The sequence below is a fragment of the Sprattus sprattus genome (assembly GCF_963457725.1).
Source record: "Sprattus sprattus genome assembly, chromosome: 17".
NCBI classification, from domain to species: Eukaryota; Metazoa; Chordata; class Actinopteri; order Clupeiformes; family Clupeidae; genus Sprattus; species Sprattus sprattus.
Genome location: NC_137915.1, coordinates 25998932 through 26019528, shown reverse-complemented (window position 1 = coordinate 26019528; position 20597 = coordinate 25998932). Strand labels below are relative to the sequence as shown.

Below are 20597 nucleotides of genomic sequence, written 5' to 3'. Positions count from 1 at the left end.
TAAGATTGTAGGTAGTAGCATGCTAACATTAGCTAGGAGGCTCACACACCTCGCAAATCCTCACTTATTTTTCAGTTACAATTAACGTTTTTGGTCCGCCATCTTTAATTTTTGATCTTCGCGCTCTTTAGACTTGAGCGGAAACGCGATTTGATTGGCTAGTGCCTGTGCATGAAAGGTGCTGTGAGTGAACCGGTGCCCAGCTTGAGAGAGCTCCTGTGGGTAGCTGAATGTGTCGATTGGACTGAAAGATAATGTCTTTTCGATCAATTTATACGTTCGCTACAATATGTTGGATTTATGTTAATGTAAATTTAAAGGGAATAAATACAATTCTGATTTGGAAGACATTTAAATTTGTGGAAAAAAAAAATTGGTTGATTTTTTTTTTTTTTTTTTTTTTTTTTTATTATTTTATAATTTAAAAAAAATTATCTTATCAACCAAAGATTTCGCGACCCCCCTGCAGTACCTCCGCGGATCCCCTGGGGGTCGCGGACCCCCTGTTGAAGACCCCTGTGCTAGAGGCCTTGTGTCCCGGCATCCCCATCCCCCCATAGGTGACCCTCTCACTGTATCCCCCCCCCCTTCTCTCACCTAAAAGGGTGTGCACTGCAAAAAATGCCCCTCTAGATTTAAGACAAATAATTACATATTTAAGCAGGATTTTGCTTAAAACAAGCGAATTTGGCTGCCAGTGCGTGAAGCAAATTTGGCTTGTTAAGATTTCTTAAAATAAGTAATATTTGCTTGAAATAGGTAAAAATAACCTTACCAAGAAAGCACAAGGTAAGTACAATTTAGCTAGAAACAAGATCAACTAGATTTTTCATCTCAATATAAGAGTAATAACACCAGGTTAGAAAAGCATTTTTTGCAGTGTGGCCCTTCCCCTCTCCCTTTGTACTGTAACCTGAATTGTATAAAATGCGATAGCATACTGCTATCAGGTTAGACTTTCCTTGAACCAACAACCAAGAGGGGTCTCCATGCTGAAATACAACCTCCAGAAACTGACTCTGCCTCCGGTCCATTCTTCAGCTTTAGCGTGCTTATTAATATTCCATTACACACAAGTGTCCTCCTCCATTCTAAATCATATTAGACCGACAAACGATAGCAATAATATGTCTATGCTCCAAACCACATTGGGAATGAAATAAGATCAATAAAGCAGTCTCATTAGTTCACCTGAACTGACTCCTGCAGGTAAATAGGGAAATGTATCCTCTGATCTGATACTTAAGTGGGTATAGATAATTGTACTTGTTTATGCCTCAAGGGTAGGGGTGTGCCAAATAATCGCCATGACGATGCATCGCGATTCTAATTTTCACGATCTACTGCATCGATTGTTGACGCCAAGAATCGATTATTAACCTCCAAAAGTCGTTTCAATAAATACAGCTATGTATGAATTGAGTTGCTTTGAGTTATCAATTGAACACACTATCCAGATCTTACACAGCCAGTCAGCCACTGGTAATGGCTTAAAAAAAAAAACAGTGTTCAGTGAAAATTTGCAATGCATCGCAATGCATCGCAATGCATCGCAATAATTCAAGTATCGCGATGCATCGTGATAGAATCGCATCGTGGCATGTGAATCGTGATACGAATCGAATCGTGACTTCTTTGGCAATACCCACCCCTACTCAAGGGGGTTGATGTAAATTCCCCATCAAAGAAGAGAAATGATTGCTCTGCAGACAAGGAATGTGCAGTCCAGTTGAGGGTACCCTGATGTTGTCTTACAGAGGTCTGTGTTGGACGCAATGGCTAAATTGAGCTCTGGGCTCAGGTCCTGTAGCTGAATTACAACTATATTGGTGAATCCCACACCTTTTAACATGGTTAGTGAGCCAAAGCCACTGAAGAGGACTGATGTCAGGATTTGTTTATCCCCCTCTCTATCCCCCCCTTTGTCTCTCTGCCTCTCAGTCTGTCTTTCTCTCTCTCTCTCTCTCTCTCTCTCTCTCTCTCTCTCTCTCTCTAGCTCTCATTCCAAAATAAAGATGACATAGTTTGCAATTAGCTAGGGGAAGTCAGTTAGCGCCCTAACATGTTAATGGCTGAAGGTTTTTAATTTTTTTATTTAAAGGCTCTGTTTAGGATTACCACCAGAGACTGGTTTGTTGTAATATAACAGTAGAGCATGTATGAATATGTTATTCAAATAAGACAGTAACAAGGTTTATGGGAGCTTGCAGAGGAGGCAGTCAAGATTTATGATCTATGCTTTTTATAGTTACATTATTGGAGTTTATTGGTGCATGCATTGGATCCAATTCAGGCTAAAGTTATTTCAGTTTTGACTATAACGCCATAAGTGTTTTAAGCAGACAAACCCCAACCGTAAATTAAACAGCAGTTGTTGTTTAGGATATGGGTAGTTCATTTGGACATGAAAAGATTTGTAGGCATAACAAAACAACCCTGCCAGTTATTGAAATAATCTGTTGTTATGGGCTTGACTGTCTTCGACAGAGGACCACAGAAGACCTCAGCTTGTTTAGCGTGACGGAGTAACTATGGCTCGTTTTTGCCGCCGCCACCAGCTCCATGCTTTGTGGTCAGCCACTTCTGTTTGTAATTACAGAGTGTGGTCTGGTTAGGAATGTCAGAGTAGCGCTCGAGGTTTTGGGCTTGTGTGTCCTTGTGGCCAGTGTGTATATACAGTAGTGCTGTCTAGCGGTCTTTATGAGACCACACTAAATCAGTTCCAGACTTCTCTTTTCTTTTCTTTTTTTACATTCTCTTCATCCCCATTACATTCATATACTTGCGCTGAGATTCATTCTCCTTAACAATGGACGATTTGAACAAAATTCTGCACAATGTGTTATGTTGTTCATCCGTTGGCTTGTAGCTGGGAGAATTAAACGGATGGATACGAGTTAATGCAGCTGTTCTTTATCGAACCTGAACCATCTTATGCCCATTGCCCCAGGGTGGAGCCCCTACAGGCAACCCCATTACAGTGCTTCTGTCTTCATTTGGCAAAAAGTTGTTTCTTCCTAAGTCTATTTGTAGCTGCAATTACCCTTGCCGTATTACGCAGCCTCAGTGATTGCAACTGAATGTTTGGATCTCATCTCAGGTCACTGGATGTGTAAACACATGATAATAGTTTGTGAGCTCACTGGTCAGCATTGATGTATTTCAGTCACAGTACAGTCATATGAGTTTCCCTCAGGATAAAAAAAGTATCCATCTAAAATGTAGTTCAAAACTAAAAAAAAACACATTTATGTGTGCAGTGCCTTTTGGTTCTCTGACTGGACAGAAACCTAATCAGCATAAAGGGAACTTACAGTTAACAGTTCACATCGCATGCAAGTGATGAGAAGGCAACTTCAACAACAGAACACATCAACTCTGGACATGGTCAATTACTGACATTATATAAAATATATTCTCATGAATGCCACAAAAAGTCCCTCCTAACTGCCTCAATGGGTGGATATTCAGGCTGGATACCCTTGTGGCTAAGATTCACTTAAAGCTTACACACTTGAGAGTTAGCGCAGACTAGCATGACTGATGCACAGGCTTGCATCAGAACAGCAGGTATAACCTTAGCAATTGCTATGACTCATGCATTTGTTGATGCTGTGTTCATGTGCACTGGTGTGGATTGGTGATCTGAATTTAAAACAGTTAACAGAAAAGGTCATGCTTTTGTGTCTTGGTTTTTCCATAGTGGATAGTGATGCCACTAAAATATAGTGAGCACAATTGTATGTAGACTGATGGAGCTCACAAACAGCCATACTTGTCTCTGTAATGTGTACAACCCATTTCTACCCTGGAGCATTGTCGCCCAAAGCGAGTGTGCCATAAACGTAATAAGGTTGAAATTAAAGTTAAAACAAAAAAGTGGTTAGAAATTTGGAATACAGCATTATGTTTATTGTTTTGGCGATTTTTATTTTCTTAACCCTAGAGTGTATGACTCAAAAACTCCCAAAAGGTTTTCCAAGACGGGTTTTGTGTATTACATTTCAATATTTCTTCACTATCCATGACTGTGCCATCAGAATGGATTTAACGCCGTCACGTCCACTTAGGTGAAAAGATTTTTATGTAGGACACTCTGATAGGATTTGAATTTTTCTAGCAGTTTTCAGCTGTGTTAAACATTTGAGGTTGCTGCGGCATCCCAAAAGAACCCTTCTTTTCCTGTAAGATTGTCGTTTTGACAGTGATTGGTGGCAGTGGTAGGAATTGGTTTCTGTTCTGGGCCAAATCTCGCAGGGATCACAATTTCATGTATAATTCAAGGTAGAGCCCTCAAACTCATCAGATGTTTTCAATTGTCAATGCTTAACAGATGTATAGTATGTATACATCTTAACCCATGTATTGTTCCAATAGCACTAGGGATGGGTATCGTTTGGGTTTTTTCCGATACCGGTACATAACCGATACTTTTAAAACGATACCGGTGCCTAAACGGTGCCAGAACCGATACTTTTTTTTTTTTTAATTAAAGACATTAGGCTTATTTATTGCCAAGGCAAATAGTTTTCTTCAAATTTAACAATATATTAACTGTTTAAGGTATACTATAAATAAAAATAAATACAAAACACTTGGCTTCAAACCTTTTAACTTCAAACTATGAACAATATATTAACTTATAACAACTGTACAGTATACTTAAATAAATATAAATAAATACATAACAAACTCTGTACACACACTTCACACTTAAGTAATACTTTTGCAGAAATATGAGCATGTTTGCCTTCAGAGTAAAACAAATATTAATTAGTTTGCATTTATTTAAACCCACTGGTTTCGTGAATGTGTACTGCCCCTTTAAAAGTTTAGTTAGTGCTCTCTTAAGAACTCACATTGAGAAGGAATATCTTTGGATGAGACGGTAGCTCTCCGTTTAATAAAGCGTATCCAACTTCTGCTTAGAACAACCACACTTATCTTGAAACCGAAACCACACGCAAGTCAACCCATTACCATGGCAACTCCTCAACACAAATCCCGTTTCCACTAGTCCCATACGGAATGCAGCGTGAGCGACACAGGCGAGAGTCTATATTGGGAGATGGAGCAGTTTTATATGTGCCCCACGAAATCTGTTATCAACACAAAAAAGTATACAGATCGTACTCGGAAAGATCTACGCCACTAACGTTACTTCTCGTTAGCTATCGCTAGTTTTGTTAAATTATAAAAATTTTAATAAAAAAAAAAAAAAAAAAAAAAAAGTATCTGCTCAGGCACCGAAAGGAAGCACCGAAATCTGCGTTGCATTTCGGTCCGGGTAGGTATCGGTTGTATGGAACCGGTGCCGTATTGGTACCGGTTCTCGGTACCCAACCCTAAATAGCACCACCTATTAGTACCATGTACCTTGAGTTGTCAACAGTTGATTAGGAGCTTTCATGTGGGGACTACAGAATACATCCATATAACTGCATTTAAATGATGAAAAAAAGATTTCTGAAATGCCATTAATTGAAATGGCTACTCTTTTTGTTTCTAATTATGGAAATGAATGTTGTTTTGCATTGGAATTTAGTCAGATCTAAATCTTTTGTTTTGTGCATGCAGTGTGTGTGTGTGTGTGTGTGTGTGTGTGCGCGTGCGCGTGTGTGTTTGTGTGTGCGTGTACAAGCGGAGAGGTGCTGCTGCGGTGGCTTTTGTTGTGGTAGAGAGGGTAGTATCGCTTCTCTTCATGCAGCAAAGGGCCACTTCCTGTCCTTTACAGTAGAACACAAAGCACAGTGGTTTATTTTTCCAGTGCTCTGTTGTCGTACCACATCCACCCTATACTGCTCATGGCCCCTGTGATCCCGTGCTGTGGAGGGTGTTTCTCAGGGCTACAACACTGGATCCAATTCTGTGGGGGGTGGTTCTCAGGGCTACAACACTGGATCCAATGCTGTGGGTGGTGGTTCTGGATCCAAGGAGACTGGCCGTTTTAAGTAGATTGTAGATTACAGCCAATGGCTTCATTCTGATTTGGAGCTTCAATGTGAATATCGCAACTGATGGGTCGAGAGTTAGGGATGCACCGATCCACTTTTTTCACCTCCGATACCGATACCGATATCTGAGGTTTAGTATCGGCCGATACGATCCGATACCGATATAAAAAAACTGTGCGAAACTGGTAACTGTGTGTATGTGTGTGACCACACGTGAGAGAGGGAGAAATGAGGAGTGAGACATGAGATCTTGTTGCATTTTTTGCTCATTTGCTACTTGACATCATGTCTAGTCATCACTATCAATTCATAACATAGGCTAAAAATAATCACAAATAATGTACGTTCTAACTAGCGCTAGTGTTCATATTAGTTAGCATATATCCGCTAGAGGCTCAGCATGGTGACCTGTTAATGTATTTGCTGGTTCTAGTCTGTTAAAAGACCCACGATTACCAAAGCAGTATTCTTTATCTCCCTTTAATGTGCATTCATCAATTTCCATTACATGACGATGCATGTGATCCTATGTGAGTGTCTGCAATGAGAATGGGGACTAATTAGCACTGCACTGAATTACTTATAGCCTACATGAGTTATTGCTACACGATAACAATTACACAACTAATATTACTCGATACACATAATTGTGGACATTACACAAGGCAACATGAATCTCATTCATAGCTCATCCAGTCGAAATCTTAACAGGATGAACCCATCTTTATTAGAGCGAATCAACATCAGGACATAACTAAATCTCCGCTTAGCATGCTAATCGCTACTAATAGCAACGTGCACTCATAATACACTACCTATATACATAAACATAAAAAAAAAAAAATGTCTTCAATATCGGTACCGATATCGATACAAATATCGGATCAGTGCATCCCTATCAAGAGTATCAAACCCTCTTTTCTTGTCATGAAACAGAAGTGCTTCAGTCTTTGGTCCTCTACAGATTTCTGACAGTGCACACTGCTCAACAGCATCACTAAACGGCACATGCACACAGACACTTTTATTGACATGGCAGACCTGTGGGGTACGTTGCCTACAGATATTGCGGCATAATTCCCTTTGTTGTAATATTTCAGCATTTCAAATGTTTGTTTACATCAAGGCTCCCATATGCCTCACATTGGCCAATATATACTATATGGTGATGCTTAAAGGTGGTGCTGTAGAAGAGAAGCAATAGTTGAGTTAGCACAGGGAGATATAGATACAAATATGCTAATTATATCCATCTTAAAATATGTTGGAGGTAACACATTCTATATCCATTAAAATGGGTAAAACTGTGAATTTCCCATCGTAAGTTTCCCTGAAATCTAGTTACGCATATTTCAAACAAGTTTTTTGAGGATACCATGGAATATTACAGTGTGATGTGTTTCTGTTGTACAGTTAGGCCGGAATAAATATGCCCGTGGGTCAGTCTTACCAATGTCATATATTCTGAGGTTAAGTAATCCTTGTATTTTCTCTGGTTTTCGCTTGTGGCATTGTCAAGTCAAAGTCTTTCTGTGTCAACCCTAAGCAGTGGTTGTATCACTCTTCACTATCCATGACTGTGCCATCAGATTGGATTTAACGCTTGTCACGTCCACTTAAAGGTGCATTATGCAACAATTATGCTTCAGGATTAGGGTTAGGATAAGCAGTCTAACCTTAAAATAACAGCTTAAAAACAATTGGGCCGCTACAATGACTTTTAATATGGAGAATCGCGTCCGTGCCATTGGCATAACAGGGTCGATAGGCATATAACTGCGTTCTGTATTTTTGCCTGCCGCAGCCCGCCGACCTGGCTTGTTTACCTTCTGCTGATCTAGTAAGTAGCTTATTTGCTGTCTTGCTTAGTCTTGTGTTGCACTTGCTTGATGTTTGACTGTGTAAGGACAGTCGTTGAGTAACTAGTTTGTCATAATGTCAAAGTCAGCACATTTCAAGAGATTTCGTTAGTTTTAGCTGCTAGCATACCTTTAGCGAATAGCTATTGATCCATAATGCACCTTTTTAAGTGAAAAGATTTTATGTAGGACCCTATGATAGGATTAAAAATGTTCTAGCAGTTTTCAGCTGTGTTAAACATTTGAGCTTGCTGCGGCATCCCAAAAGAACCCTTCTTTTCCTGTAAGATTGTCGATTTGACAGTGATTGGTGGCAGTGGTAGGAATTGGTTTCTGTTCTGGGCCAAATCTCGTAGGGATCTGGAGTTATCAGCTGCACAGGGACTGAATTGGACCCGCAGTGCTGTGAGCTGTTCCAAAGGAAGATTTTGGCGAGTGCAAAGCCTCACAAGTTCCAGAAACAGATGTTCACTCTCTCTCCCGCTGCTCCTTGTAGCTGTCTGTGAGCTGGCAGTCATTCCCAAGGAAGGAAGTGGACATGCTGACTTTAGTGCAAGTTTTTTTGCTGTCTCTACTACCATTTCCTCTTCTGCCTTAGAATAGCCAGGCCTACTCTGTCTCCACAGTGGCGAGCTGCCTATCAGTATAAATGTACGTAGGGACTCCGTGAAGGTTTCTGCCCTGATACAATCACACATTAAACACAAATAGTAATTAGGGATATAAATCCTACTACCTTACCTTTTTGTTATCAAGTGTGGCATGTGGGTTACAGTCATTGGGGTCGGTGGCACTCTGAAAGGAGGAAGTCAAGCCCACCCAGCCCACCAATATCACCACACATGACCTGTTGCCAGGAGAGGTAGTAAACCAAGAAAATATGCTTGGTTACATTTAAATTCTATGGGCTGTATAATGTAGCGGGGGCGGGGGTCCAGTTCTGGGCAGCTCAAAGGTACAGGTTTCTGAAGTCATGTTTTGATGACATACTTCCTTTTGTGCTGCTGACATCTGCTATTGCCATTAGCCTTAATATCCCCATGGAGCCCTGTAAATAAAGCTGCTGAATGCAGATGAGGGCCCTTCGTGGAGCCAGCAGAGTTTTAGTGTGTGTAGTACAGCGACGGGAACACTCGCACAGCGCCTCAGTTGATTTGTGAGGTGTGTGGTGTGTGGCGTGTGCGCGCGCGGTTTTATGTGTGAGTGTAAGTGTACTTTTGTGTGTTGTAGGTTTATCTCTACAGTTGTATGTGCATATTATGCGTGTGTGTGTGTGTTTCAATGTGCATACGTGTTTAGACCGGTGACTGAAAAGGGGCTTTGTCTGGGAGACGAGTCTATGATTCTACTCCCACATTTGTGGTTGCCTAGCAACCGTAATGCACAGATTGGCAAGAACATCTGCCGTATCCAGCTCTGCCAAATGTTGTGTTGTATAGTAAACATGGCTCCATGCTTTTGCACTCCAGCAGAGAGGAGCGGGGGAGAGAGAGAGAGGGGGGGGGGGGGGGGCAGAAGAGAAAAAGATATGGTCCTCCCCGCTGTTCTCCTTGGCTGCTCGTGTTGGAGGGAGAGGGGCCTTTCACACTGTGGGCAGACCTCAGGGTGTTATCTCCACGATGACCCTCATATCATCTGCGTTCGCAAGGATACGCTGCCCTTGTCACACTGCTATTCTGATACCTCAAAGGAAGTGGTGACCGAGCTGCTTGCCAGTAGCGTCCAGTTTCAAAACCACACATTGAATTCATCCTCTTATATACGTTACTCCCACAGATCACATTCCCCCTCAAGGAAATTGGCTTTCTTATAAGTTAAGACTGTGCTTGATAAAAAACCCTGTGTAGATAGAGCAGGGTAATGTTATGTTTGTGGGTTGAAATGAGAATCCTTAATGGGGAGTTCTCTCAGCCTGGCTGATCTTCATTGAGGTGAGCCACCTTGCTCTTTGTGCGGTCTGGATTACTGCAGTGACCTCAGTCTGTATGGGCTGATGTGGAAGACTTCAAAAGTTCTTGTTGAACGAAAGCCACAAAGCGCCACAAACACAATGTCCCTAGCGCTGCCCTTGGGCCTTGCCAAGTGATAAACTTTCTCTCCCATTAGTGGCTGATGCAAGGCTCCTCACTTTCTCTGCAAATGGCCAGTACCATTGCAATGACAGGATATGTTAAAGATAACAGTTCCGCGATCACTCTATGATCATTGGTGTCTTTTGTGAAATCCATCAATAGTAAACCCTTCATTTTCATTCTTAATTCTTTATAGATTAATGTTGCATAAAGGCATCTGCATTAGCAATGCCCATATGTCTAGAAAATCCAGTTTCAGGTGTGTGTGTGTGTGTGTGTCTGTGTCTCTGTCTCAGTCTCTGTCTCTGTCTCTGTCTGTGTTTGTGTGTGTCACACTGACTTGTCTGAAAAATTACACACATACTTGTGGTATAATAATAATAATAATAATTGTCAGACTTTATTCGCACAAGTATAAGCTGCAACTTCTGTTAATGTAATGTATGTTAATGTACAGCTACTGTGGCTTCTGGCTGCCATATCTGAGCTGCTTTTGTTGGTGATCAGAGAAGACTGACATTCTTCTCTGTGTTGGTTTGTTCCCAGGACCCAGCCATGGAGAGGTGGACACCCATGAGTGCTTGTACTACAACATCAACTGGGAGATCGAGAAGACCAACCAGAGTGGGGTGGAGCGCTGCGAGGAGGAGAAGGACAAGCGCTCACACTGCTACGCTTCCTGGCGGAACAACTCCGGCACCATTGAGTTGGTGAAGAAAGGATGCTGGTTGGATGACTTCAACTGCTACAACAGGTCAGCTTCAAGTTCCCTTCACACCAGGAGCTACATTTTAAAGGGGGTTATTATCTCCTTAAAATTGAATCCAAATGAAAGACACATTGGATTATGTTCTCACAACACCCAGAGGGTGTTTTTCATTATTTCAAATAAGGTGACTCCAGCCTAAGGGGAAAAAAAACACAATTTAGCAACTATTAAGGTTCAGGTATTGAGTAGTGTCATTATGAAATAGTTCCTTTGAAAAATTACTGTTAAAATATAGATTTAGGTCTTTTCACAAACATTTGTCCCTGCATATTACCAGAGTAAATGAATTACACACAATTTGAAGGTGAATACATGGTATGTTTTAATGCTAAATATATATTGAATTTCCTGGCAGTATTAACTTCCCACACGCCTCTAGAATGAAGATGGCCTGCACGCTTAATAACGCAGAAATATTTCCCATGGGTCGCACAACAGATGGGGGGAATACCCATACACATCCAGTAATATCAGCTCTTAATGAGTCACTTTGGACTGACTTGCCTGGTTACTATTTATTTTAGAGCTCATGTTTTACCTACTAATACAAGCAATACAGTTCAAAACAACACTTTATCAGCTGGTTGTTAACAGTAGGAAGTTAAATACCTGTGACCTGAAGTGAGGATACATTACTAAATTTGATGGCTTTCATTTTAATCGTAATGGAATGCGGAGTAGTGGGTCATGGTTAGTACATGGTTCTCATTGCTGTTGAGATTAATAGATGAGAATCGGGCATTTTAATCAACTGCAAAAACTATGAAAATACACAGCGTCCTAAAATGTTGTCTGAACATTCTGTCTTGGTTTAACCAACTGTAGTTCATGAAGGGTGCATCTGAACAAGAGCTGTACAGAATCCCTATCTGTAGACCAGACACCTTCATTTCCTTTCATTATGATTTGTAATTGTTGTAGTTTTTGTCTCTTTCTATTACTGTTGTAGTTTTTGTCTCTTCCTATGACTGTTGACCTGCTTTTTGAGCTACCTGCCTCCCAAGCTCTTGTGCAACTGCCAGTAATCAGTAACTGTATTTAATGCATTGCCAAACGCATTCGCCATCACATTTAAATGTCTCTTGAATATCCACTTGACAACCCCCCTGATAGGCTGTAAAGGTGGCAAATAGCCAAGCTTTATCTATGGAGAACAAGAGGAGCTGTGAACTCGGCATGTTAGATTTTTTACATCTCTTCCCCACTATGGAAATCTATTCCCAGCCCCTTTCTGATGACTGAGATAAATGGTTTTTATAAATTGATTGGAATGGGAAGCTGTAGGCATCCCCGGATGTGCACCACAGATGAGATATTGGAAGTTTCATTAACAGAAAAACTATTTTCAACAATGTTGCGTTCTGAGAAGGAAAATGCCTTGCAGATTAAATTGTTTAAATGATTTGTGTTAAAGTTGGATCTTATTGACAACCAGAAGAAACAAAAAGGAAAAATCATCCATAAAAGCAAGTCAATGCAAGACAATCAGTCACCACCCTCTGTGAAAAGAATATTGGTTAAATGATCGTACCGCTCCCTGTTGGACTTATATCAAAGTGAAAGTGGGACAGTCACAAATGACTGCTCTTTAAAAAAACACTCTCTGCCAATCCCAGGTTGCCTATTCTAATGGGTATTGCTCTGAAAATAGCTATCCCTTAAGCCCCAGGTGCAGCCTTCAAATTCCAAACATTCCTGAACGGGCGACAAGCTGGAAAGAGAGAACTCCAATTAAAATTGCCTGTAATCGAAGTTAGCTGGCAAAGATGCAATGTTAGGCATTCATGGTGATACGGACTGACTTATGATAATGGGCCACCTCACTATTTTCTACATCTTTTTTTATATTTGGCCCTATGTGTGAAAGGAGTTGCCAATTAAAAAATAGCATAGAATTAAAGATCAGAGTTAATCAATAATACAATTAATCTTATATTCATATGTATTTGTTGCTTTTTAATTGCCACCACCTCCCCTCACCACTTCCCCTCTCAGGTCATGTCAGTGACATTGTTGTCCTTTTACCCCCCCACGACCATGAATAGAGGCCTTGGAGACATTTGCTCACAGCTGGATCTTAATCAACAACTTCCTCTGTGAACCAACATTGTGACGTTTCCCATCTGAGGAAGCAGACTGATGCGTATTCATGTAGGGTCGGGGCTATTGGTTGACATGCCTGTATGCTGTGTAGGATACTTAAACTTTCAATGTCTAATCAGAGACATACGTGAATCTTTTGAGTGAAGTCTCCCTCTCTCCCTTGATGCATCATTGCAAGAAGCCTGTTTCCTGATTCCATTCTCCGACTGAGTCTCCGCCAATTTACCAGAGAGTCAGAGTGCTGTTTTTACCAGCAATAAAGCAAATAGAGACCTCAAAAGTGGATAGTGGTCAGTGTAACCCCACTGCTGTTAAGGGAATGGATGCCGTTGAGCAACGCTTGACTCTGCTAATCATAAGGCGGGAGCTCTCTGGGCAATCTGTCAGGGCTCTGGCTTGCCCTCTGCTTTGGCCTTACAAAGAGGACGCTGCTGAATGAGTGACCCACGTGCCACCAGAGCGCTGACGGAGCCAAACTCCGACGGAGAGAGAGATTGCCCCATCAGCACAATCGGCACGCCATCGCCGGGCCCTTTTCCCAGCAGTCCCTAAGAAAGGTCAATAAGTCGTTTTCATTTGCCTGGTGCACAAAGAGGGGGCCCAATGGTGCAATAAGTCATCCGCATGGCAAAAAGAGAGAGAGAGAGAGAGAAAAGGATGGAAACTAGTTGAGCGAGGACTCCCACGGAACTAAAGTGGGATTGTTTAGATAGGCGTCGCAGTCCCTCATGCGCCCTGCTTCATGAGTCTGGAATAATGCAAGACGATTTCTCATTTGGGTGCATACATTTGTGAAAGGAGCTCTCCAGATCGCAGAAGTCATAGATCAAATGTTTTGAACAGCGGTGGTATTATTGCTCATTCCGTGGATATTGTGAAATTTCAAGGGCAAGGCTGAGAGTGGCCCGCAGTGCCAAAGCAGGACTGAATCTGTTGAACCTAATAAGGTAACAACTAGGGATGGCATCAGTGGTCTTAAGTGCAATGACAAGGTCAGAGACTGTTGTCAAACATAGGCTGACACCCCCCATTGTGCATTGGACTCTAACCCAAATAGTCTTTATTTTAAATAGTCACAACATGAGTTTGTGCTGTTTGTGCTTTTTTACATCTGGGAATGTGTGTAGTAATCCATCTCCTCTCCTCTCCATGGCAACAGGCAAGAGTGTGTGGCCACAGAGGAGAACCCGCAGGTGTTCTTCTGCTGCTGTGAGGGCAACTTCTGCAACGAGCGCTTCACCCATCTGCCTGACGTCAACGGACCAGGTGAGAAACTGCTATGGAGTCTCCCACAGTCCCTCACTGCTGCTCGGCTCCCTCTGCCAGTCGCCCTCAGCACCCTCTCTCCTGGTCAGACTGGGCTCTGCAGGGCCTCACGTGAAACAAAAACCTCAGTGTGAACCAAAGCAGTCTCATCTACTTATACACAATTAACAAAATGCAGTTACCATGCAGAATTCCTCTTTTCTTTGCATAGATCTGATTAGTCACACTAGTTCATGCCCAGATCTCGTTTCTTCTTCTTTCTTCTATAATTTATTCAGTGATTACATGAGTAACAAATACCTTGAATTCCCTCAGCTGGCAGCTTAACCCAGTTCCAGGCATCAACATCCTCTGTTTAACATTAACTTGTATTGCCCTCTCTATAGCTACGGGCACACAGCATTGCTTTTAGAAGTAAACAGACAGACTCTTGAGTGTCTCATAGTCCACACAGCAGCAGCAGCGAATGACTTCCTCTGGCAGTGAGATACTATATGTAGCATATCTCTGTCAGGAGAGCTGTACACTGCTCTTCTTCCTTAACCTCCAAAACGCATTGTGCCATGCACTGTATTCTCCAGCTCAGAAGGCCTTTGGAGAATACATCTTTGTTTCATTAAAATTAACAAAAGAAAAGGAACTGATGCAAAATGCCTAATTTTTGTTCTCTCTCTCTCACCCTCACCCGCCTTCCTGTCTTTGCTGTGTGGCAGAAATCAAGCCCCCTCACCCCACCCCCTCGCTCCTGAACGTGCTGGTCTACTCCCTGCTCCCCATCACCATGCTGTCTATGGCTCTGCTGCTGGCCATCTGGATGTACCGCCACCGCAAGCCCCCGTATGGCCACGTGGACATCAATGAGGTAGTGGCGACACCTCCTTCTCTCGCTTTTGTTCTCTAACTAACCTATACACTCTGTCCCTCTGCATCCAACCAAACTATTTTACAGTCATACTCCATCATCCTTTATGAGGGGCCCTCCCAACCCTTTATGACCCTTTGAAATTGTATTCCTGTGCCTTTGTTTAAAAGCCATGAATTCAATAGTCCACAGGTAGTCAGCAGGGCCTCTCTGTTTTCCCATTCTATAGCAAGGGTTCCATCTTGTGGTGGTTCAGTAGCATCCCTCTGTACAACAGAAATTGAAAGGGTAGCTGTCTTCACCACACAGGAGCGGCTCGGCCACCAGTTTGCACTGTAAAAAGGAAATGCAACACACAAGATGACCTATTAATGATTTGATAATTTGTGCTACTGTGTGGTTGTCAAGAAAACAACAAGCCAGACTCTACCTTTCTATTATACATTTCCTTCTTTTTCTCTACCTTTACTGACAATCGCTCCTCCCCTAGTTTCTCTAGTTATGCTATCTGTTTTTTGGTTTGATGTTTCCATTGCACATACAGTAGAACAAACAGTCCATGTCCATTGTCCAGTGACTACACATTTGATAGCTGTGTTATAATAGAAGTGACATCACTCCTGCCTGCTCCTGCTCGTTCTTTTCCCCTCCTGATAACTTGGTCTCTTTCGTGTTCTTCAGGACCCTGGCCTACCTCCTCCCTCGCCATCGGTTGGTCTCAAACCCCTGCAGCTACTGGAGATCAAAGCCAGGGGGCGCTTTGGGTGCGTGTGGAAGGCCCAGATGATGAATGAATATGTAGCTGTGAAGGTCTTCCCTATTCAGGTGGGTTTAGTTTGATGAATCTCCTCTTGGAGTACATCCTTTGATTTAAGGGCTTTTGCATCTGATCAGTTACACACCTCTATTATGCCACTTTCTGTTATCCGCCTCCTGTCCTTTCTTCCTTCTTTTCTCTCCCCCTTCTCCTGTCCAATCTCTGTTCCACAGCTAGTAGCCCTCTCATCTACTTCTGTCAAACAGGCTCTACTTAAGGTTTTTGCTCTAAGGTGTTGTTGAGTTGCTTTCAGGGGTTTTGACCTCAGTTTCTGGATAGTGCGTTGAGACGACGCTCATCATTCATGATGATTCATTATTAATAAACGAATAGTCTTTCCCCAAGACAGCCTACCACAGTGCAGATTACTACTGCCATCAGAACAGGTGATTTGTTTGTAATGCTAGCATGAACATGTAAGCTGTCCAACAAAGTATAATAAAAACTGTGATCCCTTCAACACATCTACCTTGAACTTCTTGACATTTGCTATAATTCAATTTGTGTTTTTTACATCCAATAGAAACCTTGGTTGAATTGTTCTTACAGTTCTTCTCCCACTGTTGTGTGCACAGGATAAGTTGTCGTGGCAGAATGAGCGGGACATCTTCTGTATGGATGGGATGAAGCATGAGAACCTCCTGCGCTACATCGCTGCAGAGAAGCGTGGGGCCAACATGGAGATAGAGTTCTGGCTCATCACTGAATTTCATGAAAGGGCAAGTAACTCTGCAAATGCCTCTCTTGCTGTCAAATGAAGAAAGACGGAAAAAGAGAAATGCACTCACTTGCTCACAGGGACAATAAACCATTTGCACTTTACTTTATATACAAATAACTGTGTACTCTGTCAGGGGCAGACTGAAAGTTATTAAGGCTGGGAGTTTGACTCGATCCCAGGCCACCCTGTTCACGCTGTCCACAACCAGACCGCTCATTTTGTAGGCTAACTCCTACTCCTACTCACTATCAGTCACACTCCTTTTCACACTATCAGTAGGCTACATAGGTGTTTTACTGTGGTAACTTGTAATACCTGCAGATGGCGCTAATGATCTTTGTCATCACCTGTGTGCCTGTGCTATGTTGGTGTGGTCATGGATATATTTTGGTTACGTTACTGTAGTACTGTACAACACATTTTCTTTTTTTGAGGGCTACAACCCCTTTGTAAAGCCTCCATATAGTTGTTGGGTACAATTACTTTATTAATGTAAAGTATGAAGCAAATCCAAGATAGTCAGTCAGGACATTTTTCTGAACTCTGTTTATTATGTATGAGATTACCCCCATGTAAATATTACCAGTTACAGATGTTGACTCAAAGATACAAATGTTGCAAACAAATATTTTGTACTACACATGCAGCCAATGAATGTCATTATATGTCATGTGCTAACATGTGTGTTGTGTTTTATGTCCTTTCTTTAGGGTTCCCTGACTGATTACCTGAAGGGGAACGCAGTGAGCTGGCATGACATGTGTCACATTGCTGAAACCATGGCCTGTGGCCTGGCCTATCTGCATGAAGACGTGCCGCGCTGTAAAGGAGAGGGACCCAAGCCAGCCATCGCTCACAGGTAAGAAGCGCTTTAAAGTTCTAACAATTAACTCTTCTCAACTTACCCTGATGGCTCTTAGGTGACAGTAAGGTTGTGAACAACAAAGACATAGTCTGTCAGCTGGAAGTTAAAAGTTGAAAATACTTACTCGTCAGATGTAGGTTACTTGTTAAAAAAAGACGATGTATTGTCGCATGAAGTCAATCAAGTGAGTGGTTTTTTTTTGGTGGGGGGGAGAGTGGGGTTGTATATCTAGATTGGTTATAGAGAGTAGACTGTCAACTCAGCCACATGTTTTGATTGCAACCTTAGGGACTTCAAGAGTAAAAATGTCATGCTGAGAACCGACCTCACAGCGATCGTTGGTGACTTCGGCCTGGCTGTGCGGTTTGAGCCAGGGAAGCCGCCTGGAGACACCCACGGGCAGGTAAGACACTCTCCTCACCCAGTGTCCCAGTTATGACTCATTGATCAGAGAACACAACATCACTGTTGCCTGTTCTTGTGCATGCAGGTGGGAACAAGAAGGTATATGGCACCTGAGGTGCTGGAGGGAGCCATCAACTTCCAGAGGGACGCCTTCTTGAGAATAGACATGTACGCCATGGGCCTGGTGCTCTGGGAGCTGGCCTCGCGCTGTAAAGCAGCCGATGGTAAGGATTCTGTCTTGGATCATATGCCACTGTTGGATCATTATCACAATTGTGACTGTACATAGGGCACCATATATATACAGTCAAATAACTTGCATACACTACATATATTATTCAATTACCACTATTATTATGACATTCTGTTATACCCAGCGCTGTATAACAACTCGCATGACATTTTGAAACATGAGGTCTTCAGATTTAAGTGTATAGTGTAATTGATTGCATTTGGGGAGGGACAAGGTATGACAAGGATGCCCTTGAAATCTAGGCCTCAACATCATGTTAGTCATATTTACTGTTTAATGTATATTTGGGCCATTATTTACACAGCGGCAGGATTAATGCGCCACTGGCTGAACTTTGCTTCATATACCCCCAGGCCCTGTAGACGAGTACATGCTGCCTTTCGAGGAGGAGATTGGGCAGCACCCGTCCCTGGAGGACCTTCAGGACGTTGTGGTCCACAAAAAAATGCGGCCAGTGTTCAAGGACTGCTGGCTTAAGCACGTTGTGAGTACACGCCAACTGCAGAAAATGAATCCTGAAGCACAAGTCATGATGTGCCACAGTATGACCCTGAGTTTTATCTGCTGGATTTCACAAGCAAGGTTTTAATTCTGGTTTACAATTGTTGCCGGTTTCCACCAGAAATGAATACTACAATCACTAGACTGCTATCCAATCAGAGTGTATAGAAACGGAATAGGCTCTGTTTGTGAGTCATTTTAAAGTATCGTGTAAAAGATTGAAGTTGTGACATGCAATTGTACATATGACTTACATAGGCCATAGAGGTACAATATGATACACTTGATTGCAATTGATGATTGACATCAGCCAGACTACTACAACTGAAGAGAAACACAGTGAAGAGCCATTTGATTGTGGTAGATGATGGTAGCCTAGATTTAAGATTGCTCATGCAATGCAAAGATTTCCCTGCATCTACCAATTATGCTGTTTCCATGTGGCAGTGCATGAAGTACATCTTCACGCTCTGAAGGAACCGCATTTATGTGTGAAAACCCTCTTCATGTGCACATATTACATGGGACTTTATGCCAAGTTTGTGATAAGCATGCTAATGAATCAAGGTAGACTAATTGGTTGCCTTTTGCCATGCATTCATTCAGACATCCAGAGTTTAGTCTTGGGCAATCTGAAAGATTGTATTTTCTGTGGAATTAAAGAGGTTTCGTTTTGAGACCCTGAAGGCATGGAAACGAAGTAAATTTATAGAGAGAATAAAAAGAGTTCCAACCCTGTTCCCTGCCAAGATGCAACATTGATATTTTGAACACAAAGAAACCATACTGAGTGTATGGACGATCTCTGTTTTAAGCCAGTTGCTTCAGCACAAATTCATTAGAAAGCTTGTGTTTCTTCTAGTTTTTCTTCTACACCATGTTGTATTACAACAACAAATAGAACTTTCTGCCTGAACCTGTAGTTCGGATGTGATGTTGCTGTTAAAGCTGTTGTGAACAATATGCACTAGCATAAACAAGCTCTCCTCATGATGTTTTGGCTATCACTAAAATTGCAAAAAAATCTGGGAATCTCCAGGATGCTGTCAAATTTCATCTTGTTCGTTGAATAGAAAGTTAGGAACCTCTCTTTTAAAGAGATGGGCATCCCGGTTTAGTGATTATTTTGCATGTCCCCAGCATCTTGATGGGACGAAATAGACACCTACCGTAAAAAGTGACCTACAGTCTGGGAGTTAGCACAAACTGCAAACCATGTCATTTATAGACGCTTTAAAACTAAACCTAATGAAGTCTGCCAGTCACAATGTCTCATCGATCCTTTGTAGAATATTTCTTGTGGTGTGTTTTTCTAACGTTGTGTGGTTCTTGTCTTGTCCTGTCAGGGCCTGGAGTCGTTGTGCGAGACGATAGAAGAGTGCTGGGATCACGACGCAGAGGCCCGTCTCTCAGCTGGCTGTGTTGAGGAGCGGATCTCCCAGATCCGTCGGCTCACCAGTGCCACTACCTCGGACTGCCTGGTTTCTATGGTGACTTCGGTCACTAACGTGGACTTGCCACCCAAAGAGTCCAGTATCTGAGTCCTACCCTCCTTTCATTTTTCGTCTATGACACAGAATTCAAAACAACATCAACAAATGGAAAAGACATACCATAAAACAATGTGAGGCAAGCAAGTAAAATGAAACAACCTTCGTCTTTCCAGACTCAGCAGATCTCAGACAACAACATGAATGCAGCTGCTATTTTATCCGACATTTTTTTCTTTTTTCTTTTCCGATCGGATCAATATTACCAGCACACTTCTCTACTGTATTTTTATGAAGAGAGGAAAAAAAAAGAATTAAAAAACAGCAAATGGACATCTCAAAGCGCATTCAGGTGCCGACTTATGAATGCTGACAAGGTGCAGGTACCTCAACCTCTTCATTTCAGTACATTTTTCTCTTTTAGTTTATATCTATTCCTATTTTTCTGTCTTCTGGACAAGACTGCCTGTGACAACCAACAAACCAAGCAACCATCTACCATGTTGGACAATACAATAATGCTGCAAACCTTGGAGGAACATTTAAGACTGTTACACACAACTTTCCTCAAGGTTTTTTTTTTTTTTTTTCTTAAATTTTAATTTTTTTCTGACAGCATGTGCTATACAAAACTACGGTAAACGTGTCTTTTTACGGAAC

General features: G+C 42.0%; 1 protein-coding gene across 2 annotated transcripts in view; it reads left to right on the top strand.

Annotated features, from left to right (window-relative positions):
• The window catches only part of acvr2ba (activin A receptor type 2Ba), a gene marked incomplete at both ends in the record, with an annotated part of 41737 nt that extends 21749 nt beyond the window's left edge, over nt 1-19988 (top strand). Inside the window, 10 exons of one of the 2 annotated variants that reach the window (XM_080855313.1) lie at nt 10432-10639; nt 13917-14023; nt 14737-14885; nt 15567-15710; nt 16278-16421; nt 17134-17282; nt 17577-17691; nt 17779-17917; nt 18300-18430; nt 19794-19988. In XM_080855313.1, coding sequence (XP_080711439.1) covers nt 10432-10639; nt 13917-14023; nt 14737-14885; nt 15567-15710; nt 16278-16421; nt 17134-17282; nt 17577-17691; nt 17779-17917; nt 18300-18430; nt 19794-19988 — 1481 coding nt within the window. Of the gene's footprint in view, nt 1-10431; nt 10640-13916; nt 14024-14736; nt 14889-15566; nt 15711-16277; nt 16422-17133; nt 17283-17576; nt 17692-17778; nt 17918-18299; nt 18431-19793 lie in introns of both variants that reach the window. The other variant, XM_080855314.1, reaches the window with a different exon arrangement.
• Between the last annotated feature and the right edge of the window lie 609 nt (nt 19989-20597).